The 13,308-nt window shown below is 31.5% G+C and overlaps 1 protein-coding gene across 2 annotated transcripts in view; it reads right to left on the bottom strand.

The window, feature by feature from the left end:
• VPS13B (vacuolar protein sorting 13 homolog B) overlaps nt 1-13,308 on the bottom strand; it is a 1,012,351-nt gene that overhangs the window by 424,465 nt on the left and 574,578 nt on the right. Inside the window, exons 25-27 of one of the 2 annotated variants that reach the window (XM_051970918.1) lie at nt 8,019-8,190; nt 5,840-5,954; nt 2,640-2,781 (exon numbers count right to left, since the gene is read on the bottom strand). In XM_051970918.1, the coding sequence (XP_051826878.1) occupies nt 2,640-2,781; nt 5,840-5,954; nt 8,019-8,190 (429 nt within the window). Of the gene's footprint in view, nt 1-2,639; nt 2,782-3,323; nt 3,391-5,839; nt 5,955-8,018; nt 8,191-13,308 lie in introns of both variants that reach the window. The other variant, XM_051970917.1, reaches the window with a different exon arrangement.

The following is a 13,308-nucleotide window of genomic DNA, read 5'->3' as shown; positions in this document are numbered from 1 at the left end:
TTTTTTCCCCTCAAATATTGTGACATTTTGTAATCATCCACATTTTTGTTTTATGCCTTTAAATTCATTATATTGAGAAGTAATATATAGACTTTGCCAAATGGGTAAATGGGTCCAAAAACACCAACCCCCCTACACCCCCAAAAACAACCTTCAATTGTAGAGGGAAATCTTTTTCAGATATAAGCTAAACCAGAAAGGCCTCTGAGATCCCTTCCAACTTTGGGACATCATGGTGTTACATTTTCTACCAGTGACATACTAAAATAGCTGTTTGGCATAGTAACAAAACACATATATTTTAAAAGTAATTTTCCATAGTGATCATTTGCAAAATCTCTTATTTTACTTTAATAATATACATACCTCAGGTATAATAATCATTACCTTCAAATATGCAAAAAGCATTTGGTTCATAATGAAAAAGCATGTATTTGCGACTATTTTACACAACTTCAGATAATTATTTCCAAAATGCATGTAATAAAAAATAGCAAAATATGGTTTTATAAATGAGATAAAACTTGAGGTAGCATAAGCTTCAACATAGAAAGAGCTGCTCCAAAAATTTGTTGTACATCAATTCCTATATACTGACTTCTCACTAACTTTCAATATAAAATTAGAGTTGCAATTGGATTGAAGACCTTTTTTCCCTACCAGAAAAAAATGACATCAGTTGGATTAGGGAAAAGATGTAGAAAGAAAGCAAGATAAGCAGAAAAGCAGAAAAGGGTCTGTACTACTGTCAACTCATCACTTGTAATCCTGTTCTGTATCCACTTTTTCTCCTCAGTCCCTATAACCTCGTGACAGAAGCACATTGAGCCTTGTGGCCACTGTCACTACTGCTCCTACTCTGCTGTCACTGTCTAAAGGCACATGGAAAAAGTCTTTTATTTTCCTTCTAGCAAAAAGTATGGCCATGAATGGTGTGGTTGAAGGACTATGTAGAGGAATGATTGTGTAGCCTCATGAAAAAGTCCCTTTCACAACCAATGTGATCTCTCCTCAGAATCGTGTTCCTCTAATTCAGAGTTGTGCCAGCCCGCTTTTCTACTTTGACAATCAAGCAAGAGAGCATCAGGGTCAGGCTAAGTCATACTAACCTCTCACTAAGTGGCAAAAAGTAGTGACTGGAGGAGGAACATAATATATGTCTTGGAGTGTGTGTGTGTGTGATCTGAAGACAAAAAAGGAAGATTTTTCGATTCCCAAGTATTCCAAAAAAACCTGCTTCTTCTTAAATTGTGCAGTTTTTAGCATCTGTGTATTACAAGATCAGAAGAGCCAAAATGGTGCTTTCAGCAAAGAAAATTTTAAGTTTTCAAAACCATTTTGGAGAACACATACTGAATGGTTTTCTATCTTGTACATGGAATTTACACAAAATTGTATATGTTAAATGCTACTCTAAAGAATATCAGGACTTATTTGTTTGACAAATTTTAGCATTATCAAATAGATGTCCTTATATAAACATCTGAAACTTTGATAATGGCAGATTTTGTATGCTTGAAATATAATTGTTTTTTAACCTGTGAATATTTTAATTTGTTAAAACTGTCACTTAAATACACTGATTATAGGAAGTACAAATGTAAATGTATTTTACGTATGTATATATAACAATGTTTCATATGGATACAGACATGGAAGAAATATAAATCTAAACAGAACTTCCACTAACATGAATTATATCCAATCTCAGAAGTAAGGAAAAAATATTTATACACCTTGTAGTTTTCTGGGAAAATCTCAAACAATTACTTTTCTTTATCAATTACCTGGAAGAGCAGAAAATGTAAGCAGGCATCCTGACCTATTAAATAACACTGCATTTTTATGCAAATGCATTGTTGTTCCTCTGAATTCCAGAATATTTTTAGTAAATCTCTGCTGCATTATTTAAATCTCATTTCTATAAATATATATGCTTATAAATATTATATGTTACAATTTTATCTAAGTCTGAAACCAGTGGCAAGACGTAGATCAAGTGAGGCAGGTCTTGAACAATGTTAATTAAACCAAATTGCCCTTCAAATCAACACAATTTATCTAGCTGTTACTATACTGAATTTTTACTACTCAAATAACTGTCATATCAGCAACAGAAAGTTAAAATAGGATAGTTTTTCTCTCTATTCAGTAACATATGTATATATTTGTTTCTATTTAAGAGAGCAATAAATAAAGTGTGTGTAATGGTTGTAAGAGCAAAAGGACAACAAAGGAATGAAATAATCATCTTTTGAATAAGGTATACAAATGGTATGGGCAAAATCACTTCAGTCAACTCTTGCTTATTAGTTTATAATTTACATTTGGTACTGCAATATACCATATACATGTTTTTTGCAATATTTATTTTTCTAATTATTTTTTCTTAAGGCTTAGGATAAAAAAGATTTTGTCTCCATGGGGATGGAGTTAAGAGGCAACCCAGAACACAAGTAGACTGGATCGCAAAGAGAAGCCAATTCAAAATATACAAATTTGTTGTAGACAATTCATAGTAGAAGACAAAATGCAGATTAAAAATGAGAAATGACCATATTTTGCATAAGTAATTAAATCTATTTCATGGGTTACTGTTAATGGAAGTTCTGTAGAATAATTTTCAAATGATTTCTTACAGAAGGAAAGAAGCCAGAGAAATTACTGAAAGGGTCCTGCTTGCAGACGGGTCGAACCAACAAGGTGCGTCTGTTCAGCTTGTCAGTACAGGAAAGGAAGACACCTCCATATTGCCCCAGAGACCAACACTCTTCCCCAAGGCTTTAGGTGATGTACAGGAGGAAAGAGGATGGAGAGACAAAAAGCAATAAAAAGCCATAAGCAAAAAATTCATACAGATTTTAAATTCTGCTTAAGTCTGCATAGCTGTATGCCTCTGTCTGATATGGTCTCAATCTGGACCATCTTCTGCAAATACACAGTTAATAGAATTAAAAAGAAAATATTTTAGTATAAAATCTCCACTTGCAGTTGATAGAAACAATCCAGCATGAGATTAAGCATAAGAAATGAGAATAAATAATTCCAAGGAGTCTATATGATAGAAGTCAATAGTATATTAATTAATGAAAGCAACCCTATATTGATTTTTATCAAATGTTCACTAAATTTGTTAAATGAGAAAGATATTTACAAACTTTAAGCAGCTTGAAGCAATACAAGATGGATTTCAAATGTATAAAATCATTCTGAGGTAGAGGTTCTAGTTCTTGTAAACATTCCTGTTGCATTAAAAAATAAAATACAAACAATTTAATTATAAAGCACTATTTAAAAATTTATATTTACTGAATGAGTCTCACCACTGGTTTTTCTTTGCACTGAAGAAATATTCCTTCAAAATGTCCTGACTGCCAGCCTTCGCCTGGCCTGGAAAACAGAGGTTAACCTTATCTATTCTCTGTAATTTTTCTGAATTCACAGAATTTAGCCATATAAAACTATATTTCAAGTAGTTATAACATTAATAACTGCCAACCTGAAGTGAAAAATCAATCAAAGCAATTAACAAATCAATTATGTAGGACATAATAAATTTGACAGATACCATGATCAAACCACCATTAATTGTACTCAGTGCTTCAAAAAAAAAAAAAATAAGGCCAGGAATGAAAAGCAATGAACTATAATGAAAAAGAATGTTTAAGAAGTATTTTGATGAAGGTACAATTGGTTAGGAAAGAACAGTGTCATATACTGGATTGTTTAAAAAAACCAAAAACCAAATTATCTCCTCATCAATACCATAAATCATCTATTCCACAAATATATTGTAACCCACCATAATATAACATCTATATGTATTTTAAAAAATTCTTATTAAAATGTACTGCATTTTCTTATTACACATTTTAAAATTCATGAATGCATTTTTAGAATATTTTCTTTAGAAAATACATTTCTAGAATATTTTCCTATTCTAGTATATTTCTAATACTAGTATACTAGTATATGTAATATACTAGTATATAGTATATACTAGCATAATATATACTACATAATACTATTATATGCTACAATAGTATATATTATACTATTACGTTAAGACTAATATATACTATATATAATAGTATATACTAGTATAATAAACTAGTATCTAGTATATTTAGAAATGTGTTTCTTAGAATATTCCTTAGAATAGGAATGTTTAATATGGATGAAGAATAATAGAATTCATATATTTTTTTGGAAAAACAGATAGTTTTAAAACAAAAAAACTTAGGGTTTTTTTTTTTTTTTGCATATTTATGCTACTTGAACATATAAGAAAAAGAGATACTTTTAAAGCCAGAAATTCTTAAGTAAAAATATTTTGGAAATGAGATGCAGGTCTGTTTAAAATAAGTGTCTTTCACTCATTTAAAAAAAATGGATTGGACAATAGAGAAGGAGTTTCATTCAAATATCTAACTGCCACACTCAGACCTGATGGCTTTACTATAAATATGTAGTTCTCAAAAACAAAGCACTATTGAATTTAGTCATCATTTTGATGGAGCATTTATTATAGAAAGTTCAAGTTATTCTTTCAGTGAATAAATATTTATACCATATAGATCTCACCTAAACAGAGAAGGGAAGTCATATTTGGTATTTTATGGGAAAGCGGTAAGAAAGAAAAACAGGGTAAGAAATGGAGGAAGGTGAGGAAAAGAAAACAGAAAAATACACATATCCATAATACAGAAGTCTTAAGGTCAAAGGAAAGAGAATAAAATTAAGCAATGAAATATGGAACTATAATCCCTGGACCAGTGACAGCAAGGAATTACTAACTTTTAAAAATTATAAGAGGTTTGGAGTTGTTCTTAGTGCATAAGTAAAATACCTTTAAACTGATAAAGAAAAATTAATGTGATTTTTGTTAAGTAAAACTTTATAAATAGCATTGAAAGAAAGAATATAAACAACCAAGAGCAACAATGCAAACAAAGAACAATAATTCAATATTTTACAAGAAATCCCTTATATAAATCCTTTTTAAAAAGGAACATACCTAACATAATATGTAGGCAAATGTATTTAAAAGCAATGTGACATGTCATGATGCAATATGACAATTGGAAGATTTATAAACAGTCCATCTTTTTTATATTCATGTACTGAATACATATTGTTTTTAATTTATATCCATGATTTCAAAGTGCCTGCTGAGGAAACTCTCTTTAATGATAAGATAAGTAACTCCTCAGAAATTCAAAATCTTAGAGAATTGCATAAAATACTGAGAAATTTAATGACAGTCATAGCAATAGCAGCAATGGCTTTGAAATCAAGTTTTCCTGACTATAAGGCCAGGGTGCCTATGCATTGCTACATTCCTAAAAGTCATTTTTAAAAAGTAAGTTATATTATACATATATACAAATTGTTGAATCAAAGAAAATTATGTAAAACTGTTAAAAACTGTATTTCCTAAGTAAGGTTCACCAGTGATTTTTCTTCATATTTATACACACATGTGTATATACATACTACATATATATACATATACATACACTTGAAAAAATTAATAAATCCACTTAATTTAAAATTTCTTTATGGTAATAAATGAGTCTTGAAAAAAGTTGATTAATTACTAAATAAGCTAAAATATAAACATTCTTAAGTTGTTGCCAAGGAAAATATTTTCCCCTATTTTTTATTTTATGTGTTTAGATAAAAATGAGTGAATGAAAAAGGATTTATTGCTAAGAACTAAGCAATGTCTTAAGCACTGGAGATACAAGTAGAAAAAAGCAATCCAGTTTCTGCTCTCAAGAAGATCATATTCAAATTAATAAAACTATTAAAAAAAGTGATATGACTTTATATTTACCTGCTTCTGTAATGGTCAATATTGAAGCTTTCTATTTTACACTTGACTTTGGTATAAACATCTTGGACATCTACTGAGGCACTGAGATCTTCTAATTCACTAACTACACAGACTTCTGCAACAATAAGCAAACATTAACATTAGTACCTATTTTTCAAGACAAGGCATATCAAGAATATTTGGAAGAGAAATCTTAATATATATAATGCATCAGAGATCTCTGAAAAGTGACCATACAATATAAAAAGTTGTACACAGAATTGTAAACAGTAACAGCAATATTGTACAATAAAAAAATTGTGAATGGCTTAGCTATTCTCAGTAATATAATGATCCAAGACAATCCCAAAGGACTAATGATAAAATATGCTATCCATATCCTGAGACAAAACTGATAGTGTCGGAATAGACATAATGTTCTCTCTCTCTTTCTTTGTCTCTCTGTGCCTATCTAAGTGATTGTCTCTGTCTCTTTCTCTCTGTCTCCCCCTCTCTTCCTTTCTTTCTTTCTCTTTGAATCTTCTTATATAAAACTACTAATTGGGAAATGTTTTATATAATTGCACACGTATCACTTATATCAGATTGCTTGCCATTTTAGGTAGTGAAGAGGGAGGGGAGGGAGAGAGACAGAATTTAGAACAAAACACTTAAAAAATATTGTAAAAAATTATTTTAATATGTAATTAAGGGAAAATACTTTTTAAAAAAGTTTTACACCATAAAGATTTTAATTAGATTTTGTAACCATATAAGTTTCTCAGTGTTTGATCAAAACAATAGATTATATATTATAATTGTTTCCCATAAGAAAAAGGTTCTTTTCCAACCTTCACGTGCTTAATTTATCAATATCCTTTAAAGTTTGGCTCATATGACAACTTATATATTAAGAGGTGATATATAGTAATTTAAGGTTTACAAAGTATTTTATATGCATTATTTCATTTGATCCTTGACACAACTTCATGAGGTAGGGTCACATTTTACAGATGAAAAAACTGAGGTTCAAACAGGGATTAAGAGATGCTAATAGCCATTTAGCTAGTAATAATAGTATGAGAAATGATTCAAACCCAAGTCTTTCTAGATTGTAAATATAAGGTTCTTTTGCCTATATCATTGATTTTCACAAGTCAGAAAATCTTTTGACCCACTGTTTTTACAGTATCTTCAAATTATGCAGTTCTCTAGAGAAATTATTATGAATTCTTTTGCATTTTAGTTATCTATGTAATTTGCTAATTTATGCTAATTTAATCTCTACTTTCAAGGAAACTGTGTCTTATCTAAATTTTTACCTCTACTGGTACTTAGAAGAATCTCTTGTTATTGCAAAAAACAATATGGCTTTGCCATAATAGCAGGAATGGAAAGAGAAAGCAAGGAAAGTATATTCTCTGTAGCAACAGAGCATCATTAACTCTGGTTTCTTGTAGTGTTTTTTTTTTTTTTTTACTTAAAATTAATTCAAATCATTGAAAATTTTTTTAAATTTATAATTCTGAATAATGGCGTTGTATTTATTAGGATAAAGTGAGCAATTGGCTTCTTAAATCACTGAAACTTTGTTTTAATAGTAAGTATGATAGAAATCAAACTGTGATAGACTATAAATAAAAGCAGAGATTATAACACAAAAATATCATTTTTATTTTAAAATGTAATTTAAATGAAGATAATATTAGTTTTCAGGTAGAACAATAATATCTAAATCATATAATAAAGAATGAATTAATGGCACTTCACCGGCTCAAAAATAATAAGACAAAGCTATCTATCACCTGTTCTCTAACAGTGTATGATGGTTGTATGTATTGTATAGAAGAGATTTATGCATACCTAATTCCTTAATACTGACATAGATTTTGATTTAATAGATATTAAATTAATTCACATATCCTTTGAATGTTTATTTATCAGAATGGTAAAAAATATTCTAATATTTCTTTGAAAACTGCATCCTAGCACTAGAAATAGAAGAAGCATCAAAGACAATTTAGTCCAATCTCTTAATTTCTCAAATGAGGAAACTGAGGGCTGGAGTACAGGTGTGGGTGGTAAATGATTTGCTAGAAGTCAAAAGGTTGATAAGCATCAGAAGCTGGATTAAAATTAAGTATTAAATATTATATATTTCACTTTAAATTTTTGGAAGAAAGGTAAACGAGATTAATACCTCTTCCTTTGTGTCCAGGATCTGGAGCAAATAACTTGATAGTAATTTTTGGTAGTACCCACTGCATCCAGAGACTAACACGTCCACTTGACCCACCAATGCTGCTCGTAGTTTGTTCCAAGGTAACAGAATCAGAAAATGGGGAGTCATCGCCAGCTTGTACAGAATCACCCTAGACAAAGAAAACATCCACAATAGAAATTAAATTTAAAATTCATCAGTCTGCTGAGTCCCCAGAAGAGCAGTGGTTTCTTCCCTTAAATTCACTGGAAGCTACATCCTGATTAATTTATGTCTATTGAGTATAACTGTCACAATTATAATTCTTTGTCCCCTTTCTAGACTTGGATATTTTTTTCATAGATGATCAAGGTAACCATTTCTTTACTGCAAACATATCTACTTAAAAAAACTAAAGAATGAGATGACATTACTTCTAAAATCTCAATCCCATTAAGATATGGGAGGTGACATTCAGATGTATTTGGTTTTTAAAAGTAACTTTATTAACTCAGGTTTCATTTTTATATCTCAATATCTTAGGATATTGCCCCTGATATCGAAAGTCTCAGTAAGGAAAAGTAAAGAAAGGGACAAAAGGTGTTATGAAGTTTGGGAAGATAAGATTAAAAGTTTCATAGCTGCACCCACTAGTCTGATACCTTTATGTGGCTCTTCTCTTGCCCTACTGTTTGGTTCACTTTTATATGTAGTTTTCTCCCATTAGAATGTAACTCCTTGAGAACAAGGTATTCTTGCAGAGGTATTCCCAACATTCAGCAATGTTTGGCACATTTAAAGTGCTCAATAAATGCTTACTTTTGAGATTAATTTATTATACCTTTTCTATTCTCTAGTTTTGAGGGATGTTGTTAATAAGGCAATAAGGGCAGAGATGACATGCTTGTACTGTTCAAGGACTAGGAACATGGAAAAGATAGTTTGGAGAATCTAGGAATGAAGGGCCTGCTACGTATTTTACTTTCTTATCATTCAACTTTTTTTTTTTTAATCTTTTTTTCTTACCATGATGTTACATATTTAATTCTGGATAAGTTAGAAAAATATACAGAGAAAAATGGGACCATATAAGCAGATGATCTGAATAGATGGTAGAACCAAAGAGGTTCCAGCAACATGAATATATCAACAGTGCATTCTATCCTCTATATGACAGATAAAGACAAGGGAGGCCAAACAAAATACAGTTTCTGTCCTTAACTTAATTTTACAATCTCATTGGGAAATTAGGGAGAAATGATAATATACACATTTAAAGTTAAATATCATTTGTAAAATGAGGGAATTGGACTTGACAGAAAATATTATATATAACTATATATCAATATATTATTATGTACTAATTAATATATTATTTATATAATGACAGAAAATTTTTAATACCAAATGTAATGTTATTTCCCACTTCCTGAATGATCCTAGTATTGTCAGAATGTCAGTAGCATTCCCAGCAAGTTTAGTATCAATTAAGTAGAGGTGAATTAGGCCTTAAGTTCCACCCTGGGATCTTGTCTTGTGGGGAAACCTGGCTCAAGCTGGATCTAGAACATGCTGATGTCCTTGCCCCATTTAATTGGGATTCATGCCATGAAGGGCAAAACGGCTAGAATGAAGTGATTTTCCTTGTTTGAATTGCTGAGGGTGGCTGGGATCTCATGATCAGGTCTTGTTATCTCATGTTACCTCATCTCTCTTTCTAAAACTATAAAAACCTTTTCATTTGTCTTTTTGGTTGGGAAATCCCCCATAGTGGCATATTTACTATCTATTATCTCAATTAAAGATGCTTTATTTTTGAAATTATGGTTTGATTTACTTTAGGACTTGACATAATAGATGAATTCTTTTAAATTCTTTATGCCCTACCAGTTTCAAAAGTTAAGAAATGAAGCAAATGTGGCCAAGACTAGCCAACGAGGGCCTCGTGCTCACAGTGTGATCAGATATGCATGTAGGATGCATGTGTAAGATGAGTGTAATATTCCTATTCTAATCTAATAAATGGAGACTGGATGAGCTTACTTTTGGCCAGGAATTATTAGACACTAACGTCTGTCTCCATCATCTAATAACAAAACTCCAAATTAGTTTTAGAACTGGAAGGGTGAATGAAACAGGAGACACAGAGCAGGAAGAGAGTTTACATACAAAAGAATCAATATAATTCTCCTCTGGTCCTTTTGTGCTTCCAGGAAACAAGTCCTGCTGGGGGCTGTTGCATAGGGGAAAGACAACAGCTGCCTTTTGCTCTGTCCAGCTGCTATATCTCAGTGAATGTATGTTGCTTCTGTTACTTTTGTCTCTTTTATGTTCATTCTTGCCTGATATGAGATGAAGGAGTATTATGAGAAAGAGATGCCCAGATGACAAGTGAGTGCAAGAAATTTATCAGAAGTGTCAAAAAAAGTCTCAAGCAACTGAGGCCAGTAGCAGTAGTAGCGGAATCTAATGAAGAACCACACCAGAAACTGAGTAACCTAACTGCCCCAGCGCAACCCAACAGATTGACACGTCACCCAAGGCAAAACATTCCATAAGGAGGCAACTGAGCAAGGAAGTCATCCATCACCAACACCATGCACTGCAACAAATTGCATGAAGACCTTTCCACTGAAGAAAAAAATGTCATCTTCTTTCATTCTGGAGTTATGAATTTTTTTAGTCATGAGTTTTCCCTATACATGTGCCTCAGTATTGCTGTACTTAAGTTCATGCTTATTCTTCTTCTCATGAACTTTATAAGTATTTATGGGAAAGAGTATCTTGGGGCTTGTGGGTGGTAGTGGAAAGTATTTTATAACTTTTGTTCTTACTAAATGCCTTTTGAATAAATAGATCTGCTAAAGAACTGGTTCCCAAAGGAAAGCACAATGACAGAGCTTGTGAACCAGTGTTGAGAGCATGCATAGGGTTATCTGTAGAAGCCAAAATTAACAGTAGATGCCTTTTGGAAACCAACCTGCTAGTATGAGTTGTGTTTTGGAAAAAATAAGCCTCTAAAGGGTGCAGGGAAAGAGCATTTTAAAAATATGTTATCTAAAGTATTTTTCAATTCCTTTCCTCTAAGCAAAATAAAAAGTTACACAAGGTATTTTAGGAAGAGGAACCTGGAATTAAAGCATGAAATGCACTGAACTTGACAAGACTAGAGAAAAGGAGAATCATTAGGAAGCCACTACAAATAATTTAGGTATAAGGTAAAACAATGAAGTGATGGGGTGGGGCAGCAGAAGTAGAGTTCTGGAGAGAAGTATGAGGAGAGAGAGATGAAGAAAAAGGAAAAATCTAAGTAATATCAGCATAATAAACAATAAGTATATTTTTTGGAAGTACATCTGTTCTGTGCCCCTTAAGTCATACTACACAACTGATTGTCAAGTCACAGAATTTAGGGCAGGAAAGCATTATAAAGAAGACTTAATTCAATTTTTAAAAAATGCATAAACTGAGCATGAGAAAGGCTGGATAAATTGTCCAAGGTCATAAAGGCTGTAAAAATAGCATAGCTGAGATTCACTAATAGACCTGTTTACTCTTAATTCAATATTCTTTGTGCTATAACATGTATTGTGTAGTGAATTTCTATTTCCACTGTATACTAGGTTCTAAGTACCAGCAATTAATTTATTCACAAGTGAAATGAAGTTGTAAGCATAGCAAGATCTTCTACCTTTATAGTTAGGAAATCTTCCTCTTTGTTAATTCAAAGCCTAAGTAACATCCTGCGCAATCTTGCTTTAAGATATAAACTTTCATTAGATTTTAGTGAATAATTTTCCCTTCTCATATAATTGGAGAGAAACAGGCTTCGACAACATTCTATGTTATGACTTTTATTTTCCATTGTTCAGTCTTGGTTAACCTTTTTTTTTTTTTATTTTTATTTTTTTAAGGCAATCAGTTAAGTGAGCTGTCCAAGATAATTTGGTCTTTGAGGCTGAATGCACCCTAGATGCCCTTTGAGTAAACATTTTAAAATTTTTGCCTCATTAAAAGTGATGAGGACGATTACCTAATGCTAAATTATTTCTTTAAAAGCTGTATCAACTTCTGTGTAGCCTAAGGTTTTTTATGCATCTGTAATATTTCCAAAATTTGAAATAATAAAAAAAAAATCTTTGAGTCAGCTCTTTTAAGAAGAGGGTTAAGGGGAATCACCGGAAGGCTTCATTTCTATCCTGAATGGCTTTTAACAAGCACCAATAATAAGCACTAGATTTGTCAGATGAAGAACAAAAATAATGGAGAAACTGACTACTTTTGAGAGTTGTTGTGTGGTCTATTTTGAAGTGAACCTATATTCCACAGGGGTGGTATAACAAATTACAATACACTGATGAGTAGTAAATGTAATACTTCCACAGTTACAGCAGAAGCTCAAGGGGGGAAGGAGGAGGAAAGTGAAACTAATGCCCTGACAACCAATACAAAGCTAAGCAAGAAAAAGAGAGCCAAATAGTGCCATGGGCAATATTTTGCCAGAATTGTAGACACTATTCTTGGATTCAAATGTCAACATTCTTTATAATTTCCTAAGCAGATATGTCTTGACTTTCTGAAGTGACAGTTTAAAGCATTTATATCTTCTGTAGAACATGTACAAAGTCAGTAACTTGGGATAAAGAGATACCCAAAAGTCATAGTCTAATTAAAGTTTTAATAAGCACACAAAATTATATATTTTAAATATTATCTTATTCTCATAATAAGAAAAGTAAGACTGTTATTTTTACCATCAATTAATGCTAGAGTTGTACCTTCTCAAAAAGGATGGATTTCTTCTATAATCACATGTATTTTAATTTATGCTTTTAAAGATATTAAAAGATATTCTGAAAAGGGTCCATAATCTTTACCAGAGTGTTAAAGGGGGTTCATTACAGAAAATAGTTAAGAACTCCCTCTTCATAAAAACTTAATGTCTTCATAGGATATTTGGGAAGTTAAAAAAAAAAAAAGGTGCTAAGGTTCTGTTCTGAATGTTTTAAGAGAGGAACAAGAAGGGAAAGTAAAAAGAATACACTAGTGTAGAACACGGAAAAAATAGTTCTTCCTATTAAATCAAATTTGGGTTGTATGAGAAGAGAACATAAAAGTATAGGAAATAAACATAAGGTGAAACATAGTCCTAACCAAATCAGGAAAAGGAAGGTTGAAAACACACAGACGCGTGCGCACACACACACACACAGAGTTTCACATGGAAATAAATACATTATTAAGCTTAACAGAAATAAGTGGGGATTCTTTCATTACTCTTCACTCCTGA

The sequence above is a fragment of the Antechinus flavipes genome, chromosome 1, assembly GCF_016432865.1.
Source record: "Antechinus flavipes isolate AdamAnt ecotype Samford, QLD, Australia chromosome 1, AdamAnt_v2, whole genome shotgun sequence".
Lineage (NCBI taxonomy): Eukaryota > Metazoa > Chordata > Mammalia > Dasyuromorphia > Dasyuridae > Antechinus > Antechinus flavipes.
This window is presented reverse-complemented; position numbering and strand designations above follow the sequence as displayed.